Below are 13,750 nucleotides of genomic sequence, written 5' to 3'. Positions count from 1 at the left end.
TGTGGCAGTGCCACAGCATCTGGAAGCGCAGACAAACTAGCTCCAGCTCAAGTTTATTCTATAAATAGCTCTTCAGAGACACTCACTTATGCACAGATTCATTTGATGTGTTGTCAAAGTCACATTAATTAGCTTATTTGACTGGAATGATTGCAGTTTTTATCAGTGCCCAGAGGAGACACTTAGCTGGGAATCAGGCAACCTCCGGCCCTAAAACTAAGAAAGTCGAAATGCATAGCATTATTTTTGCTGAATCTTTTTTAGCAGATTGGCCGCTCAGCTTCTGCAGGATGCTAACCAAAGTCTCAAAGTAACTTCCTTACTTCTAATCATTTTGTATCACTTACTTATCTTCAGTCTTCATCTTCTGCTTTGTTTGTTTTTGCAATCTCATATAGCATTTTCAAGAAAAGTAGTATATTTAGTGTATTTAGTAGCATATATATTTCTGAGGGTCAGAGGAAGACTGGCCTCTTCTCAGTGTTTGATCCTTTCTGGAAAGAAAAATCCCATTGCTGTCTTTGTACAGATGAACCACTGGGAAAACTCTGAGTTGCCTAACACATACCATGTCTGCTGTTTTGTCTCCCTTATCTTTTGTCTGTGTCTGAGTGCCACCACTGAAAGGAAGAGAGAGACAGCACTGCTTCTCACGCTGACAGTGACAGAACTTGGCACTTGCTGGAGATTAAAGTGAATATGACAAGATCTTTATTTCTGAGGCAGTGGGATCTGAAGTGCTGACTTCTGTCAATGCCTCATTGGCAAGCTGTTCTGCCTCTTCCTCTGCGAGCACTGTTGCTATGAGAAAAGCAAAAGGCAGAGATAAGACCAGATGTGTTTAACCCTTGAAATATTCGAGGACTTACCAGTGTAGTAGTGACTTAAGCTAGGGCAACGTGAGAAAGAAATGACTTGAGGTGGTACTGCCAGCGGATCGTAGGCATACAACCATCACTTGTGTGGCTGCATCATTCCAACACGTGAAAAATCTACTGCTGTTTAGAAATGGACATGTCATACGTAGAGCTTGGCCTTTAGTAGTTGTAAAACAGCATGAAACCATGAACATAATGGGGACTGTTCTGATTCTGAATGTTTGATGAACAAGACCAATTTTTCACATTCCCTCCAGGCACCAGGTATATCTAGTTGTGAAAACATACTGCTGAAAACAAATTATCCTGCATTAGACATGAATTATTGGCCTCCTCCCCAGGGGTGAGGGCTGTATCAGAGAGGGGAAGCAGTTTTTTTTAAACTTGGTCTTGTCTGCAGAAATGGGCAGTCTGTTTTTCCCAGGACAGCAGCGTTTGGGCTGCTGCAGAGAAACTCCCTTGGAAAGGGGCATGGATAATTCAGGTGGATCAGGTTCAGCATTGGCAACACAGATTCAAAGCAGAATGTAGTCTCTGCTTGAAGCAGTTTTGATCCTTTTTTGAGTCTGTTTCCTAAGGGCTAAAAATGTTTAATTTGTCTGCTTGGCATGCAAGTGGCACAAATCATTGGGGGAACCCAGGAGGAAGTAACTGGAATATTTGGTCCAGGCTGGAAAATGCAGATGAGTGGGCTAGAGACAGGACCTGGTTGTTTAAACTGTCAATTCTCAACCTGTCTCTGCACCTAGTTAGTTTGAGTTAGGGTGTTCCTTTTATCTAGAAGACTTTTCGAAGGGCACATACTGATCACATAGTCCCTCTAAGTGAGCTCACAGAGTTTGATTCAGTTCTTTCTGGGAGCTCTCAAGTGTAAAGTCCTCCAGAAATACCGAGCCTCTGTATTGATGGTGAAATGTTAGGATTTAATCAACATAGAAAAGTTATCACTCTTTCTATCTCATATCTGTCGTCAGTTTGCACCCCTTGGTGGTTGAGTCAGTCTGCCAGCTGATGTCACCCAGCATACCTTCACTAACTGTGACTAATATTCAGATTTGGGCTGAATAATTGTATAGCCCAATAGCCCAATCTTCTTTTGTAGGACAGCAGAAGAGTTCAGCATTGCACTCATGCAAGAGGAAGGATGCAGCTACACAAGAAAAGCGTTTTGCAAAAGTGCTGAAGAAAGCCATTCTCACCCCTGTTCAGAGGATTCACTAGTTAATCTGTTTTTTCCTTTATTTTTAGAAACTAGTCTTATCAATTATTCACCATCTCCATTTCAGTGGTTAAATAGTTTCTAGCACGTATTCTTTTTTCTTACGGTCTTCTGCAAATTGCCATATGCTGGGTTTTTACATCACTGCTTTCTAGAAGCATCAGTATTTCCTACAAGAAAGCCCTTCATGTACACACTATTTCCTTTTTTTGTTCTTCCATGCACTTCACATGCTGTCACTGTTAGTGACAAAACGTTGAAGTTAGTGAACTTTTGGTCTGACACTGAGCACTGAATTCTATGTACTGCATTGCCCTTGATTGTCAAGATTGGGAAAGCTGAGAAGAATCAGTTATCACATGTGATATTGCAGGAGTTTACTCACGAATTTGCCTTTATTCTATGTGTCAGTGAAGGCATATGCTGTTCCATGAATACGATTCCATTTGTGTAGTACAAGGGAATCCTTTCTGTGGGTGTGACTCTCTGGGCACAAGGTAGGAATCAAGGTCACCGTGTATATAGCTTAAGGCATCCTGATTCTGATGGGAGCCCCAGGCAGTTGTAAGATCAAGGTCAGTGAGTTTTTCAGTAGAGTGTTGTGCAAGTTAGCTGATGGAGGAGCTGCGAGGAGGCTCATGGTGCTCCACTTTGCAGTAAGAGCAGCTGTGCGCAGGAGAACAGTCCAGTGGCCCACAGTCCCCACACCCCACTTGCAGTGATTTCGTGCCTGCCCTGAGTCAAGGTTGCTGCTGTGTTGCTTCAAATTTGAGAAGGCTCCATGGCTCCATGAAAGCATGGTGAGAAGCAGTTATGGCCTGTGAGGGTACTTTTTCACTCATCTCTTAGAAGCAAGGCTCCTGCTACTTCACTGACTGAAATAAAAGATCTTGCTGTCATGTGGTCACCAGGATGTATGCTGTAGTCTGTTCGTTCACTTCTCCACAAGCAGGACTGGCTGAATAACGCGTGTTTTCACTGTAGACATTGTTCTGTGTCTGTCTTGTGGTATGACTTGTGACTTTTAATTGCAGTTTTCCCTGGGAGTATCTGGCCGACTATTACTACCCAGTGTTTGTCAGATTATTGCGTTGCATGCGTGTCAGTCATACTGATCTGGTCTTTCACCAGTGAAAGAGAGAAATGCATTTCTTAATGCATTTTTCTTTCCTTCAAAGAATCTGCTAGGTTTTAGCAGAAAAGAGCTATGTTTCTTAGCCATTTTCCTGTGTGGTTGAGACAGGGCGGTTTCTGAGGCCAGGACCTCATTCTGTATTTGGGCCTGACCCTGTGGGCACCTCCTGCTGCCTGTTTCATTTCATGCAGGACAAGGGCAGGATTGTTTTTTGTCGGCAGGGACTAGTGGATAAGGATGCCCCAGCAGCCTAACTCTCAGGGAATGTTTTCTAACCATAAGCTGAGCCACATACAACTCTTGCTACAGCTTCCTGCCCCAGGGACTTCACTCCTGTGGGTCATCAAAACACCAAGAATAATGATTACTATGATTACTTAACCCAGAAGTCTGGTTTTTGCTTTTTTGTTTCTCGAGTCCAGAAGTCAGTAAACTAAGATCTGGCTTGTGGCTGTTCCTGCTTGGTGTCCCCTGTGGTAGTGCTGCTGCCCAGCAGTTTAATTACAAGGCAATCTCCCACACCACTGTTTATTCATGTAAACATGCTGATCAGCTGAAACATTAAAGCTGAACTTCAGAGTACTATAATCATGTAATCAACAACCAGTGTACACTTGAGCATATCTACATTTGCATGCTGGGTGGTCAGCCCATTAGGTCAGCATTATGTCTAATTGTTAGAGTACACTTAGACACTGGAGATATATTTTCTTGTATAATTTATTAGGTAAATGGACCTATAATACTCTGTGCTAAAGAGAGAAATGAAAAGCAACTGATTGAGACCTCCATTTCTAGGTGTTTCTAGTGGTGGAAATTGTTAGTCAGAACTGGAAACTGTAAAGGACCTGTCACCTTTCATAAGTTCTGAGCAAAACTCTTCAGTTTCTGTTGGTTACTTAGAAGTGGTTTGGTGTTAATGGTTGTTTGTGCATATTTTCACACACAGATGAGTGAGGAGTTACATGGGCCAAGTTGCAGTAGTCCAGTACTGAAGCAGCCTGCAGTCAAGATGAGTACAGAGGGCTCTACAGAGAAGCCCAGCAGATGGTGAGGAGCTCGTGCAGGGTTTGAAAAAGGAGCTAAGGATGAATGTGAGGTATTAGGAGAGAGTGGGGGCAATGGGATGAAGTTAAGGGTTGAATTGAGAGGAGCTGGGTATGAGGGAGTGATGGCTGTGTAGAAATCCAGCCAAGATACCAAAGAAGAATGACATGAGCCAAGCATCAACAGAAAACATCCAGGAGAATCTGGAGGCAAAGAGTAGCCAGCAGGTAGCTTTGTTCCTACCCTCTTGGCATGCATGAGACATTCTTTTCAGGTGTGCCAGATAAGCAAGAGGACATGACAGCTTTTGCTGTAGCATTTTTGTCTCCAATTATTTTAATTTATGTGTTCAGTTCTCTGATCTGGTACCTTGCCTGTCATCAAGAGGATGATGCACTGCAGGATTTTTAGGATAAGTATTTCTGAGCCAACATAACCCACCAACCCCTAAGATTTCAAGAAAGCTGGATGAAGTGATAAATAGATCATATTTTTTCTTGTGGTTGCTCTGCCCAGTAGAAGTGCTGGAGAGGAAAATTTCATCTTTGTTCTACTTGATCCTGTGCTAGCAAGGATGTGTGAGCAGGCTACAATTCATGGAGCAACAGTGCAGAAATTCCCCAGTGTGCTCTGTGGCATCTGGTCCTAAGGGGCTGTATGTTGTTATCAGTCTTCTTATCAACAGTAGAGATTTGTTACTACTTTCTGCCAATAAACAGTACAGATTTTGGCATCACTTTGAACCTTAATATCTGTGAAAAGGAGACGTGCAGCTTTGCATCCAGTTGTTGAGGTGAGAAGTGAGAAACAAAAAACACAAAAGCAGTTCCCTTTCTGAAGCATGTCAGGTTTCACAAACCAGCTCTTTTCCATAAGAAGTCCTGCATCTACTTACAGGAATATGGGAAGCCTAAAACTGTGCTCTTGTTTAGCCAGGCTCTCTAATGAGACCTACCAACCTATCAGCAGCGCTCGTTTGGAAGTGCTGGTTCTATCAGGGTGTATTTTAGTTGTCATTATTACCAAAAATGAAAGGATCTGAGTTGCTGTGACGAACAAAAAGAAAGAGAAGGAGCATCAGGGGGGGCTGACCCAGGGTACAGGGGCAGAGGCTGCAGGCACGCTCGCATCCTCTCAGAGAATTCAGCAGAGGGTTGATCTGCTTTGTGCCATTGCCACTGCTGGCTGCCTGCAAAGAAAAATGCAGGATGTTAGAATGGGTGTCATAGGATATAGAAATGAAGAATTGTGTTGTTATTTCATTGACAGAAATAAAAAAAAAAAAAAGAGGGACATTTGATTTCTGTCTTTCTTTCATTTTGTTCTTTTTTGTCAGAAAAATTGTGACAAGCAGAGAATATTTTTCTGACATCTTTGCAAGTTTTATAACCTACACTTAGGTAAAACATTTATAATGGATTAATAATATTTTGTGTTAATATGTGTGTTTGTTAAAAAACCTCCAGAGCAATCTGTCCTTGTTTTACAGTTTGCTTAAGGTCAAATCCATAAATGCTAACCATAGGCAAGTTTGAAGAGGCTCTTCAAGCCCTTAAATGCATGCCTGGACTCGGGCCCACTTTAGGATCTCTTTCATGCTTCAAGCAATCCTATGTATTTAAAAAGGAGGCTGAGTTTACTATATTAGTTTACTAAACCCCACATCATCCTTCCGATCATTTATTAGCAGTGCCAAGGCAAGTTTATCACCTATTTGTTCCCCTGTGCTTTCATATGAAGTCCTTGTGTCCTTTAAAAAGACAGTGGGAGTTGTGGTTAGCTTGCTGCACTGGTAGCAATGCAAACCTGAGTAGCTCAGTGCCTCTATCCCCACTGGGATGACAAAGTCACTGCTGGTAACTGCAGGCTCATGGATGGGGCAAGCTCCAGCAGAGAGAGCAGGAACTTCCTAAAAGAGCTACCAGTAACCAGTGGTCTTCTGTGAATATGGCCCTTCTGGGAGTACTTATGGTATATTTTTATATATCAAAAATAGGAGTGCATAAGGTCCCTTTAATGCTTCCAAACTGCTGTATGCCATTCTCTGTTTCTAGATGTCTCAATTATATGTTCATGAAGTCAGGGATTTGGATACAGTATTATATGCAGAAATACATGTCTCCTGGATGCTGAGCGCAAACTTTACCGTTTGTGATGGTTTTCACACATTCAAGACTCCAATCCTCATTATCCATGCCTTGGGAGTAGGGCAGACTTGTCAAAATGGTACACTGCAATCCTTCCACTGGTAATGAGGTAATAGATACATCTAGTGCTTTCGGAGAAGCATGAAACTCTACTGCTAAAATGAAATTGAGTTCATGAAAGGGCAGAGTTATCTTCTAAAGTAAGTTTTTGCATGACTGCAGAGCAAATACATGACTGCATTAAAGATAAGGCTAGAGCCTCTGTTTTACTGATAATGTTCCAAGTTCTCATTTTTTTCTCCAAATTATGATACAGTTTCCTGCAAGCTAAGCAGCCATCCTGCTAGATCTGACTGCTGCTTTATTGCTACTTAGTGGCATGTCAGTCTACTAAGACATGAAGCAGTACTTATAAGAAGAACCATGAGTTTCCAGCATAACAGGAAAATGCTTATTGGCGACTTGGAAGTCCTGCCATCTTAGAAACTATTGTGAAATGGATCACAGTCACAAGCTGGCTTTAATTTAAAGCTGATTTTATATTAATGTGTAGATATGTGAAGCATTTATAAACATACTTTGCTCCATTCTAAAACCTCCACTAGAAGTTAAACCGAGGTCTGGGGGAATAAGTTTATCTCTCAGTAACATAGCGAAAGAGATATGAGAGAAACATCATTTTAAAATGTTCCTTACATGCTCAGTTTGTGGTGTGAAGTCCGCTGTGTGTTTTCTCATTGAAGCTGCAGACTGCTTCTGAACTATGATTTGGGGGAGCTGCCTTCAGGAAGGCTGTCCTGGTCTAATGGTTGGCGACTCTGCACATAGCAGGAGGGTTGAAACTGGATGATGATTGTGGTCCTTTTCAACCCAGGCCATTCTATGACTCTATGAATAGCTACCATGGAAACCAAAAATTCAGGCGTGTGAAACTGATAGGAAATCTGGCAGCATTAAGATGCCACTGAGCAAGGTTGCTTTTATCACTCACACAGTATACCAGTTCTGCCAGTGTTCAGGGTTGTGTTGTGGGCAGCGTGGTACTAGCAAATTACTGGGTTTCATTCTCCACAGCTGATATTTTAGCTGCCCTCTTTCACCAAAAATACCTAAGTGGCAGAAAAGTGCGTAAGGCCTCAAATTCTGGCTACGGACAATGTTAAATAACACTTGTCTTTGCTACCAATTTTATGTTTCGGGCACTGGTTCCTGAGGTAACTGAAGCAGGTACCTGAAGTGGGTGGCCTACTGTTTTGATCTTTGTCAGCAGGTTGTGAATGAGATGGGGTCATGAATACTAAGGTGTAAGGCAGTTACCTTTATGAGGACTGGAAAGATCTTGAGTAAATCCCACCAAGACAGGAGATGGAACAGATCTCAGTATCAAAAAAAGTAGCCATCCTCCTCCTGTTTGAAACATTTTCTGTGGTGCAGACCTCAGTAACTTAGAAATAATACATGCATCTTCACTAAGCATTCTGAATTATTCCCGTGTTACTTTTGTCTAGCTTTAATTGGTTAGGTAGTTATGAGTTTATTCTGCAGGTTTGTTTGGTGTTTGCAAGCTTTCAGATTCACAGCATATGTGCTTGTAGTCATATTTGTATTTGTGAATCTCTGTAAGTTTACAGGACATAGCACATCACCAAAGATTGTTACTCATTATCAAAAGCCCAGTGAATTGGAAAGGAGATTCTGTGTACCCTCTGCTGGATTTTATTTGTTTTTCATTCATAAATTTTGGTCAGTGAGTGCCAGCTGGCATTCAGGATGTGCAGCAGCCAAGGGGTGAAGCAAACATTCATAAACACATTGCAGGCTGATGCACATTTGTGGATACTGTTTGGTGAGTCATTCTGAGCAGCTAATACATCCAGAACATCAGGATCCTGTCACGTACTGTAGGAGGTGTTGCAGTTTTTCCCATTTGTTCTGCATCTGGCTCTCAGGAGGCTTTTATCCCAGTGTGTTGATTCTTGTTTATTTGATAATATTCTGGAATCCAAGTAAATTCAAGAAGATTTCTGTTGGGTGTGACATTTAGGATCTGAACAAAATTAGTCAGGTGTACAACATAGGTGAGTACACTTTAGGTAGGATGAGACATCCTACACTTGAGTAAATAGAGCTGTGCTCTGCACAGGAGCAGACACGCTAAGTGGAAGCGAGAGTGCAGATCTACAGAGCTTAGCCTTATGAGCCTGTTTGTGAGTGGAATTGCAGAGTTAAGATCTAAGGGCAATGGGTTTTGTCTTTAGGGGATTGTTGCAGTTGCTACTTTTAATGCGAATTTTGCCTGGATTTATGCAATTTTGCCTCTCTTGCCCTGGCAAATAAAAGGAAGGAGGGAAGAAGGAGATATAAACCCCTTCACTATAGGTGTGGGTTTTGTTGTTGTTTTTTTTTTTTACAATACCATGGAAGAAATACTTTTGAGAGTCGGTTTCATCTTTTCCTTGACCCTGTTGCATTACTTACATGGCAGTGCCACCGTGTGGTACCAGCTGCAGGTGTAGTGTTTGGTCGTTAGTGCTCATCTTTCATTCAGGAAGTCAGCAGAGGATTGCAAATGACAGGAACTCTGGGGCTGGTCTAACCGATCTTCACAGACCTCATCCTCCATCATCCCAGAGTGCCCTCGTACCACCCAGGCCGCTTCTAAAAGCCTGCAATGTCAACTCCTCAAAATAGCTGCTGCCTCCTTCTGAGCATCTGTGCAGTGCTACATGGTCTCTTGACTTTACAGTCAGATGAAGCAGCAGTAGAACAACAGCATCACCTTACAGTTTGCATTTGCTGTGTAATTTACTGAACGTGCTTGCTGCCTCTCTGCTTGCTGTGGTGAGCAAGTGCTTGTGGTTGGAGGAGACAGCGCTCATCATGTTGGTGTTTCTCTTTCAGGGGGTTCACGAGTCAAAAGGTGTGACTGAAGATTATTTGAAACTGGAATCTCTGATCCAGAAAGTGGTTTCACCTTATTTGGGCACCTATGGTCTGTATTCCAGTGACGGACCCTTCACACACTCTTCCTGTATCCTGGGTGAGTATCACTGCAGCTTGATTTGACACGGCACAGAGAGCATCCCCAAAAGCTTAGTCCACACAGGACTGGGGCCTGCACGTGAGGAGGCAGAGTCCAGAGAAGGGCAATGAAGCTGGTGAGGGAAGTGAAGCACAAGTCTTTTGAGGAGTGGCTGAGGGAGCTGGGATTTTTCCATCTGGGGTAGAGGAGTCTTGGGAAGACCATTCTGCCCCCTACAGCTACATGAAAGTTGTGGCACAGGCGGGTTGGCTTCTTTTCCAAGGTAACAGCGATAGGATTAGAGGGAATGGCATCAAGGTTCTCCAGGGGAGATTTGGGCTGGACGTCAGGAAATACTGCTTATCCAAAAGAGTGGCCTGGTGCTGGAGTGGGCAGACCAGAGATGAATCACCGACCCTGCAGGTTCAAGAAAGTATAGATGTGGTACCAGGGAACATAGTTTAGTGGGCAGTGCTGGTGGTAGGTGGACAGTGGGACTGGATGATCTTGGAGGTCTTTTCCAACCTTGGTGATTCTATGGTTCCATGAGACTGAGCAGTATGACCACGCTATTTTTCTGAGGTCACGCAAAATGCAAAGTCACGATGATTTGGCAGTGGCAGAAGATGGAACCAGCACTCACTGCTTTAGTGCTTTGAATCTGGAACGTGTTCTGCTTTTCCATTCACTCTGAGGGAATGAGTTTTGACACAGGATGCCTTATGGACAGAGAGAGAAGACGTAAGAAGCAATTTTGAGATTGCTGAGTATTGTGTGTTCACTAGTGTGCAAAGATTTTACAAGGTTATTTAAGGCAGTAAAAAGTGAGAATTTCTCTTTAAAAAGACTAAATGGCGAGCTTTCAAATATGTAAAAGGTTTCTGCTGAGTGGAAGATAAGATTAGCACACATACCAAGAGAAACTCAGATTACACGGGAGGGAAGGTCTCTAACATTGCATTGGTTATGTGCTGGAGTAAATTGTTGGCGTAGGCTGTTGAATGTTCACTGCTAGAGGTGCTATTTATGCATTGCACCTATAAAAACCACGGTGGTTGAAAATGTCCTGCCTGATGGCAGAGTCCCTTCCAACTTACTGTCTAGGGTTCCGTGTGCTCTGTTATGCGAAGGCAAGATGAGGTCAAGAGGAAAGTCTTTGGAAAATCCCTCTGAGTGATGTAATCTGTTGAAATTGCAAAGGGGGTGTTACAGTGTTACTTACATTGTAAGGTATCGAGGAAGTGTGGTACAACCCAAATACTTTTATGTAAGTATTGTGATGGCCTACTTGAATAGAGAAAATCGAGGAGTAAATAAGTTAAATTGCATGGATTCTGTACAGTCCATTTTGTCTGGTTGCTGATCTTCCTCTGGAAGCTGAGTGGAAAAATGCTTGTGCTGCAGTATGCACTGAAGAAACAAATATGTGATATTGTAAATTGCGGTCTTAATTACAGAAACTTCTTTAATTTGTGTGATTGGCTTTTGTATACAGGTAAGCACGAAAGTGTAATTGTCAAAGAGAAAGGCATTGTTAATGGAAATTGCAAAGCTTGGAGCTGAGCATATTCTAAGCATCCTAACTTCAAGCACTTTTTTTATTATTATTTTCAGTGGCTGTAGTTGACATCCAGACTATAACCCAATTCCCTCCTCCAGCCGTGCCCTTTTCATGAGGATGGGAAGTGTGAGTGGCAGGGAGAAAGCTTCAGAAGTGTGACCCAATCGATACACCACGTTTTTATCTTTATTTTGTGCACAAGTGAGGCAGAGCAATGAAATAGGCCAAACATTTGCATGATGATGATTTCATCTAGCTGCAGAGATCACTCCTGCCCTGAAGCACCGGTGGAGGATCTCCATGCTCACTTGCTGCCACCTGCCGTTCATTCTTTGCAAAGCACGCACTGTGTTAACAGTGGCGTCCTGAAAACTTCTGCCGGGCTGAGTGCCGCGCTGTTTCCCAGTAAGGTGCTGTGGGCACTGCCCTCCAGTGACCTTTTGCAAAGGCTGTTGGTGTTCTCTCGTGGTGTGGTCTCCAAACAATGCCTTGAATCAAAGTTTTTTCCAAAATAATTTAGTGAAACTGTGTATCTTCATCCTTTATGCTCCAAATATGAAGAGATGAGATTTTTCCCAGGGTGGGTGTCTGGTTCCCTGCTTTCTGATGTGGGTTGATTGCACTGCCTCTGCAGTGCCCTTTTGATTTGGATTGAAGAGATGAGGTTCTGAAAGCGCAAAAGGAGGTGAAGTTAAATAGAAATCGGTGCCACTGATCTTCAAAGTCAGCTTTCAAAGACTTGAAATTAGTGATGATCTTAATAGGCAGAACAAGAACAGAATTTGGCTTTCTGGCACAGCTTGAAGAAAATATTTTCAAGTGTACATCAAGCCTTCTGCAATATGTACTGTTTTACTCTAGCAGTTGAAATTGAATGACCGTAAGGGAATTTCAACTATTTTTTAATTAGAGTTGAGGCATTCGGTATGATGAAGAAAGCTAGGAATCTGAATCCTATGGAGCTATAAAACCAGCCAAATATATTATCGTTAAGAAGTTCCCGTCACACCAGAAAAGCTTCTTAGTATGTGGGCCTTGACTTTTCTTTTGAACACTCATAATTACGAGTACCACAGAAACAGGAGACGTCACAGGTGTCATTGTGGATCTTTCTTTACTTACAGAGAAGCGGTTCTTCAGGCGTTCCAAGTCAGGTGACATCCTCGCCAAGAACCCCGTGGTGCGATCGAAAAGCTACAATAATCCGCTGCTGACACCGGTAGCTGAGTATGAAACAGAGGGTATGGCTGCCAACGGGACAAGTGTCCGAAGACACTCTGTTTCAGAAATGACTTCCTGCCTGGAGCTCCAGGGCTACTCCAACCTCACCACCATCATGGACAACGGTTCTAAGAGCTCCATGACGGCCACAAAGAACTTGCTGTCCGACCAGGAGCGGTCCAGTGCTGGGTCAGCGCAGTGCTCTGGCAAGCTCAGCGCAGTGGAGCAACAGAAAGGACACTTCCACTCAATGGACGACCCACGTAGGTCTTTTGAGCTGGACAGGGACCCTTCCTTGATTCCTGTTCCTTCTTCTAGCCCCGAGAACATGGTGGACCAGATTTTAGAGTCCATTGACTCTGATTCTGAAGGCATTTTCATTGATTTTGGCCGAGGCTGTTCCAAATCATCAGCATACAATGTGGACGTGAACAGACAGAGTGTCTTGTGAAGGACAGCAGGACCTGAGCCTTGGGTTTTAATATTATACAAGAAAGCTACTAATGTGTTGAGTCAGACCATGGGCAAAACCTACATGTGTCTAGGGCACAACCTCAGCTGTGTTGAGGTATAAAAACACAACGGTTTACAACAGGCAGGAATCAGCTGCCTGGGGGGAGCAACCCCGATGACTTCTCCCAGTCCCCATCCTCTGCATTCTGATTTCTGTCCTTCTGAACTTAGGGATTCACAAACAAGCAGGTATCTGGTAAAACGCACTTGTTCCAACTGGCAGTGTCGATTCAGTCATGCCACCTGGTAAATGACTCAAGAGACTCCTGTAGAAGGGCAGGTTGTTCTCTGGACGGTGACATGTCAGCTGGAGCACAGAAAATTATCCTTTTACAGAGAAGAACAAAGGCTGTGGTCCTTCATACCACAGAACACAATGATAAGGAAGTCTCTTTTAATCTTTTCTTGTACATCTTGTATGCACTCCTTTGCCCAAGGGTGAGCTAAGGGTTCTTGAAGAAAGGCAAATAAATGGAAACGTGCTACCTGGTGTCATGCAATGCCTGATGTCTTGTATTCTGCTTCATGGCTGGTGCTTTGTGTCTGTGAGAGGGTTGTCTTGAAACTGGCTCTTAAGACCATGTTAAGACATGGCACTTTGAAGAAATTCGCATTGCTGCCTCCTGGAGCATCCATTGCAGGGAGAGTTTCCAGCAGGGTTCAACTTAATTGTTCTTACTAAGTAAATAAAAACAGGCCTCTCGATGGGCATCTCCATTATCTGTTCATACTCTTAAAGTAATTCCATAATGCATCTGCTGTAAATCCGAGTACGTAAAGTATGTCGTAAGGGAGTTTTACAGTGGATTGGTACACGTGATACCAACGTGAAGAAGAAATACTGGTGCCTGACAGATTCTTGACCAGACGGCTTCACAGTAAATGCTGCGCTGCTGCAGGTCATTCCATTGCAGGTGTCTCTTCTGGAGCTGGGAGGTAGTGGGTACCTCCACAGCTGCCCAGCAGAGATGGGCCTGCGAGTGATGAAACAGAGCCTGGTTCTTAGC

The 13,750-nt window shown here is 43.2% G+C and overlaps 1 protein-coding gene across 8 annotated transcripts in view; it reads left to right on the top strand.

Annotated features, from left to right (window-relative positions):
* Window positions 1–13,243, top strand: part of PRR5 (proline rich 5) — an 86,151-nt gene extending 72,908 nt beyond the window's left edge. For all 8 annotated transcript variants that reach the window (XM_052690716.1, XM_052690717.1, XM_052690718.1 and 5 more), the window contains 2 exons: window positions 9,328–9,466; window positions 12,134–13,243. In XM_052690716.1, the coding sequence (XP_052546676.1) occupies window positions 9,328–9,466; window positions 12,134–12,681 (687 nt within the window). In that variant the 3' untranslated portion in view covers window positions 12,682–13,243. The remainder of the gene's footprint in view (window positions 1–9,327; window positions 9,467–12,133) is intronic.
* The last annotated feature ends 507 nt before the right edge of the window (window positions 13,244–13,750 follow it).

The sequence above is a fragment of the Tympanuchus pallidicinctus genome, unplaced genomic scaffold, assembly GCF_026119805.1.
Source record: "Tympanuchus pallidicinctus isolate F22 unplaced genomic scaffold, pur_lepc_1.0 scaffold27, whole genome shotgun sequence".
Taxonomy (NCBI): Eukaryota; Metazoa; Chordata; class Aves; order Galliformes; family Phasianidae; genus Tympanuchus; species Tympanuchus pallidicinctus.
The sequence above is the reverse complement of the archived record's forward strand: the minus strand, read 5'-3'. Positions and strand labels throughout refer to the sequence as shown.